Genomic DNA, 7,500 nt, shown 5'->3' on the forward strand with positions numbered 1-7,500 from the left:
GTCTGTGAACAGTTGGAGAAACAACATTCTAAATAATCCCACACTCTGATGTCACCCAGATGAGGAGGAAGTTCCCTTTTCAGTCTGGTTCCTCTCCAGGTTTCTTCCTCATATCATCTCAGGGAGAGTTTTTGCCTCTGATTTGTTTATTAGGGAGAAATATGAAATTATTTTAAAACTTTGTCATCTTTATTCTGAATGTTCATATTGCTGTAAAGCTGCTTTGAGACAATGTCCACTGTTCAATGTGTCATATAAATAATACTAAATCCAGCTGAACTGATCCACCGGGGCAGTTTGAGTGCAGGTTCGGAGCCTAATTTAGAACCAGTTCTTTCTTTTTCGACACCCAAAGCACCGGCTCTGAACCAGGAAAAGTGGTTCTTAAGTAGCACCAAAACGTTGCTGGTCTAGACTTAAGAACCGCTTGTGTCAGGGACTGTGGGTGGGGCTGTGGGCGGGGCTGTGGGCGGGGCTACTGTTAGCGCATTTGATAATGTACCTTAAGTATACTAATGTTTAATACACTTTTACTTTACCGCGATATGATACATTATCAGCACACATGATAGTAAGTAGCTACATGCTAAGGCTAACTTTTTTCTGTGTTAATGATAAAATAACGTTATGTACTTTCTCCATTACAACCTCCGTTTATACAGATTACATGGAGCTGCACGTACACGTTGGATTCGCCGCGTTTGGGTGTTAATGTAGATTCACAAAGCCATGAGCATTAACAGTAAAGCAACATCCACCATTGTTGATGTGTTTGTGTTTGTCGCTGCTGCGCTAAAGTTGCTGTGTAACGTGACACGTATACAGTGATGTCAGACTCGGCTCTGTGATGCTCTCTAACTGATGGAAAGGCAAACCGGTTCTTAGAAGGTTCTCCAGTGGAACCAACTTTGAACCAGCACCAGTTCTAGCTCTGAACCAGCACCAGTTCTAGCTCTGAACCAGCACCCGGTTCTTTTTGGTGGAAAGGAGTATTTGAGTGTTTAATAAGAGCACAGACCTTAAGATGCTTGTAGACTTTGTACTACGGTTGCACTAGTAGTTCACTAGGTCCGGGGCGAAAACTACCAATTTTTCATTTTGTTTAAAAAAATAAAATAGAAAAGAAACAGCTGGTTTACATTAATGCTACAAATAAAAGAACATCGTAATTGACACCGAATTATTCAGTTATTACAGATTCAGCTGACAGATTTAGCGTTCGCTTATTATAACTATTAATGATTATAATATTGGCATAGAAGTGAGTCAGAGGACCTTTTTACACCTGGTCACGTCACGTGTTGTCTCTGATCCGATATCTATCTGATTTGTTAAAACTGTTCCATTTACATTAGACCACATAAACGTGTCTCGGCAAATCGGATATCGATCCGATCTTTCTGCTCCCGCCCAAAATGCTAATATATTTGACCTCATTTCCGGGGTAATTTAAATGGAACACACTTTGGTGTGTGCGGTTTTCAGAACGCGATCAAAAAGAAGGAGATTAAACTGGTTACGACGTTTATGTTACAAAAAACAGTGTTTACTGTTTGCTGCGTTTTCGCTGGCAGCAGCAGCGCGTTTTAAGACCCGACGAGACGCCTGTGTGAAAGATCACCTGAGTGACGTACTTCTGTTTGGGAGGAGTATAGCGCTGACGTATGTGGCTTGAACAACCACATTCATTTACACCTGTCCAGTTTCATCTGAAACGCGTCCCAGACCACCTCCTGAAGGGGTTTGTACTGTCGGATTTATATCCGTCTCCAAAACGTTTCAGAGGGCATTTAGACCTGGTCTTTTTACCATCGGGTAGATATCAGATCACAGAAAACACATGAAGTGACCAGGTGTAAAAAGGCCCAAAAGTCTCAATATTTACTCGTTCCACCGTCACGTGCGACAGTGTGACAGGTGAAGAGGATCGGAAAGTCTTTCACTGGAGAATCTGAAGGATTACAGGTATTCCGTAACCTCTTCGATTACTTCTTCTTCTACGTTTTATTTGGTCACATGGTTAATCACACTGCTTCTGCTTGAACAACCAGAGCGGTGATGTAATCAGCGTGTCCTGTGACTGCACTGTGATTTAGTGTTCCAGATTAGAGACCACTGCTGCACCGAGCGCAAGTACGTACTTGATTCAGAGGAACCCCAAGGGGAAGCTTCTCATTCAGAAGGAATGTTGGGAACAAAACACGACTCGGAGCACAATCTGGCCACAACTAGGCTGAAGGCAGGTTAAAAAAAAAAGGGCTCGTCTTGGTAGGTAACTGGAACATTTTTGTCTGTTAGGAGCTAAAAAGAAGACACTTGGAATAATGTCTGTATTCTTAAACTGACACGTGAAGCACTTGGGAAGAGATCGACCCTTACTTACGTTAACCTTAAAAGGCTGGATGGTGTTGTCCAGCAGAACCACGTTGCAGAGCACTTCGGTGTGCTGCCTGTCACGTGCCAGCTCTGACGCCCGGACATTGTAGGATCTGCCAGCAGGCAACCGGAAGCGTGAGCTCATTACGCTCCAGCCAGAGTCTGCAACACAAAACACACACCTCAGGACATGTACAGCAGAAACACATCTAATATACTGTATAATACACAAACATGAATCAAAGCTACACAAGCACAAATGGATGGATGGATGGATGGATGGATGGATGGATGGGATCCACTCTGCAACAAACCACAGACGTGTGTATACAGTAAAGTGGTACACAGTGATAAGAGATAAGCATCTTCGTCTTCTACACAAGGTCGAGTGTCTACAGTTTAACGCTCTCGCGATGATGACACGTGACAAAAGACGTGTAAATATTTACAGGTTGTCTAGGGCAGGAACGGACTGGAACGAAAACAAAAGGAAAACCGTCGGACGTTTAGCGGAGTTGGGAATTCCTAATGATCAGGGAGCATTGTGTGTCTAACAGGACCAGCATAGACAGCTAGTCACGGATTATACAAACCCTTTCACCCACAAGCCAGACAAACTGCACTGACCTTTCCTCATAACCTGTGAGCAAACATACAAGCAAATCCTGCTTCATCTAGAGTATAATCCCAGACACACTTGGCCTGAGGTCAGAAACACACCCTGGTTATGACATCAGTTCACAATTGCATCATTACTTGCAAGAAAAAACCCATGCTCAGAGGACTGACCCTGGAGCTGCGAGGGGCTTCCCATAAAGTTATTATTACTATTATTATTAAGTGACTATACCTCGGGCTAAAGGGCTCATTGTGTCAGCGTCCGCCAGACGTATGTGTCTAACAGGGAGGACACGTTTATAGACAATCAGACTGCAACCTTCATGATTTTGAGCTTGCATCCAGAAAATAAAAAGCTCACACTGAGAGCTGAGACTACATGAGAGCACTGATGACCTGCAGTGTTCCCAGAAATCCAGACAGGGTTCAGTCTGAAAAGTTATATTTATGTTAAGTTTTGATCTGATCCTCTGCACGATGACGCACGGTGACGTTTCCGGTTATGACAAGCTGAATTTATCTTGGAATAACTTTTGGCGCAGTCATCCAGCCATGTACAGATCTCTCACGTCTCCGGGCTTCACTTCCTGTAGAGCTCAGGACGTCTGATCTTCTGTACGGTGCGACAAGGCAGTGCGGGGGGAACGAAGTCATGCGTAAGCCTTGAAACTGTATTGTTACACACACACACACACACACACACACACACACACTGTTCATGCACCCTCACACACCTGTGAACTGTCTGTGACCTCACATGACCTGCGTCTTCACTAGGTCACTTTTTTTTGTTGTTGTTCTTTCGTCCTAATGAAACTGGACACTTTTTGCCCTTTGGCTCCATTACGGCTACACAATGTGCCGGGTCCTGCTGCTTAAGCGCACTGGCACACCAGTGTGTTACGGAATGCTTTACAATCAGCGATGGCAGTCTGTGGGTTGGGCTACAGAATGAGGCCCATGCTCCCCTGACCTACTTACAGCTTCACGCTGTTCTGAATCCCAATAGCGCCGTTCGTTATCGTGCGGTTGGGCTTGTGGATGTGAATACAGTCCGTACACACGTACAGGCAGGGCGAAGAGAAAGTATTAGCTCCTTACATTCTATGTTAATAACATGTGGTTGGTCCTCAGAAACTTCTAGAAACAAAAACTTCAAATTTTAATATGCGGTCCCATAAAAAACACTAAGCCTTCTGGTTCTGAACCCTGAACCCGTTTTTCTGAGTGCCGGTGATCCCATATCTAATCTGTAGTTTGGGTTAAGAAATACAAGTCGAGGTGATCTCCTCAAGCACTGAACAGGCTTTAATTGTTCCACAGCCATGTGCATGTTCTACAGAGTGGGAACAAATAATAACCATCATCTCTAATCTCTAATATAAGGATCTCTAATATAAGGATGTATAATCCCCCTCTCTTCGGTGTTTATAACGATGTATAATCCCGCATTCTTCGGTGTTTATAACGATGTATAATCCCCCTCTCTTCTGTGTTTATAATGATGTATAATACCGCTCTCTTCTGTGTTTATAAGGATGTATAATACCGCTCTCTTCTGTGTTTATAACGATGTATAATACCGCTCTCTTCGGTGTTTATAACGATGTATAATACCGCTCTCTTCGGTGTTTATAACGATGTATAATCCCCCTCTCTTCGGTGTTTATAACGATGTATAATCCCGCTCTCTTCTGTGTTTATAACGATGTATAATCCCGCTCTCTTCTGTGTTTATAACGATGTATAATCCCGCTCTCTTCTGTGTTTATAAGGATGTATAATACCGCTCTCTTCGGTGTTTATAACGATGTATAATCCCGCTCTCTTCTGTGTTTATAACGATGTATAATCCCGCTCTCTTCTGTGTTTATAACGATGTATAATCCCGGTCGTTGGTGTTTATAGTGCCTTAAATCCTGCTCTCTCCGGTGTTTATAACGACGTATAATCCCGCGCTTCAGTGTTTATAACGATGTATAATCCCGCTCTGGCCGGTGTTTATAAGGATGTATAATCCCGCTCTCTGGTGTTAATAACGATGTATAATCCCGCTCTCTGGTGTTAATAACTATGTAAAATCCCGCTCTCTGGTGTTAATAACGATGTATAATCCCGCTCTCTGGTGTTAATAACTATGTATAATCCCGCTCTCTGGTGTTAATAACGATGTATAATCCCGCTCTCTGGTGTTAATAACGATGTATAATCCCGCTCTCTGGTGTTAATAACGATGTATAATCCCGCTCTCTGGTGTTAATAACGATGTATAATCCCGCTCTCTGGTGTTAATAACGATGTATAATCCCGCTCTCTGGTGTTAATAACTATGTATAATCCCGCTCTCTGGTGTTAATAACGATGTATAATCCCGCTCTCTGGTGTTAATAACGATGTATAATCCCGCTCTCTGGTGTTAATAACGATGTATAATCCCGCTCTCTGGTGTTAATAACGATGTATAATCCCGCTCTCTGGTGTTAATAACGATGTATAATCCCGCTCTCTGGTGTTAATAACGATGTATAATCCCGCTCTCTGGTGTTAATAACGATGTATAATCCCGCTCTCTGGTGTTAATAACGATGTATAATCCCGCTCTCTGGTGTTAATAACGATGTATAATCCCGCTCTCTGGTGTTAATAACGATGTATAATCCCGCTCTCTGGTGTTAATAACGATGTATAATCCCACTCTCTGGTGTCACCCTTTTGAGTCTGGTTCCTCTCATGGTTTCTTCCTCACACCATCTAAGGGAGTTTTTCTTGCCACAGTCCCCTCAGGTTTACTCATTAGAGATAAATACAAATAAATTTAAATACAAGTCTAATCTTTATCTTAAAGTATTTTGTCTATATTGCTTAGTTTCTGTAAAGCTGCTTCAAGACACTGTCTATTGTTAAAAGCACTATACAAATAAACTAAATTAAATTACTCCCCCCACATGCTATTACTCCAACACATTGTTGGAGCAGCTCACCACACACAGCTCCTCTACACATAAAGGAGAAACCAACACAGAGATCAATAGTCTGTAGGATCACTGCTGGCTTTTCATTAGTCAGGAGATGGTTCCCTGGAGAAGGTTAAGGAGGTTGTAAAGTGCTTTGAGTGGAGCATGGTGTAACAAGAGCTACATGCTGGGAGAACTTAACAGAGCTCTTCATGGTTTAACCTACAGCCTCCAGATCAATAGGAAACCACAGAGAAGACGTGAAGATGAACCTGGAGTCTCAGCACGTGTGACTACATTCCTCCGTCTTGTCCGTGAGATGAGGGAGTGTGGAGAGCTGATAGCTGACAGAGATGGACATCTTCCACATAAGTGAGCAGGACGATGTCAGGTATACACAGCTTTATCATCCAAGACCATATGAATGAATAAGTAGGAAGTTTCATCACCTGGCAACCCGACGCACCGGGACGTCTGGATGGCTACACGACGATGTTTGAACGATGAGGTTTAAATATTTATCTGCTGACCGGAGCAATTGTCCGAGAGGTCTGAAAGTCAACTTTAAGCTGACTGAGAAATCGTGAAATTCTGCTTGAAGGCTTATGGGGTTTCGAGCAGGTCAAGAGGAGCCCAGGTGCATCATGGGAAAATATTCTTGACATATTAAATATATTATAATAACATTTTTATTAAAATAAAATGATATAAAACCCACAAAATCATAAAAGCTATTATTAAAATAGTCTGGAGCAAACCATCACACACATCCTCATATACAGAGCAACAGTAAGCTCAGTGTTCTCTCAGCGCTCTCCGTTGTGTCATGGTTGTGGAGATGAGCTCCCATGAGCCCCAGCTGAACCTCACCGTCCTGAAGAGCAGCATCAGATGCCTTAACGAGCTTTTCATTGAAAGAGCAACTCATAAATAGAGAGCCATAAAACCGCTGTGACAGTCATACACACTGTCCCGTAGCCCTACAGGTGTGACACATCCCCGACACTCACACACTTCACACACTCGGTTACTCAGCAGTTAAGTTTAACCTTGGGTCATCTTTTCCTTCACTGCTACATGACGGGACAGCTGATAACGCCACGCTGAACTTAATAAGGTTTGGTTTAAATCACAGTGGTTCTGTACAATAGCTAAATTGTACGTGTGTGTATCTAAGGGCCTTTTTACACCTGGACACTTCGTGTGTTTTCTGTGATCTGATATCTACCCGATGGTAAAAAGACCAGGTCTAAATGCCCTCTGAAACGTTTTGGAGACAGATATAAATCCGACAGTACAAACCCCTTCAGGAGGTGGTCTGGGACGTGTTTCAGATGAAACTGGACAGGTGTAAATGAATGTGGTTGTTCAAGCCACATACGTCAGCTCTATACTCCTCCCAAACAGAAGTACGTCACTCAGGTGATCTTTCACACAGGCGTCTCGTCGGGTCTTAAAACGCGCTGCTGCTGCCAGCGAAAACGCAGCAAACAGTAAACGCTGTTTTTTGTAACATAAACGTCGTAACCAGTTTAATCGTCTTCTTTTTGAT

The 7,500-nt window shown here is 43.0% G+C and overlaps 1 protein-coding gene across 1 annotated transcript in view; it reads right to left on the reverse strand.

Annotated features, from left to right (window-relative positions):
- The window catches only part of ptpn4a (protein tyrosine phosphatase non-receptor type 4a), a 54,452-nt gene that overhangs the window by 38,462 nt on the left and 8,490 nt on the right, over nucleotides 1-7,500 (reverse strand). The window contains exon 3 of the mRNA XM_060875670.1: nucleotides 2,384-2,538. Within this exon, the coding sequence (XP_060731653.1) occupies nucleotides 2,384-2,521 (138 nt within the window). The 5' untranslated portion in view covers nucleotides 2,522-2,538. The remainder of the gene's footprint in view (nucleotides 1-2,383; nucleotides 2,539-7,500) is intronic.

This window comes from Tachysurus vachellii, chromosome 8, assembly GCF_030014155.1.
Source record: "Tachysurus vachellii isolate PV-2020 chromosome 8, HZAU_Pvac_v1, whole genome shotgun sequence".
In the NCBI taxonomy this organism is placed as follows: domain Eukaryota; kingdom Metazoa; phylum Chordata; class Actinopteri; order Siluriformes; family Bagridae; genus Tachysurus; species Tachysurus vachellii.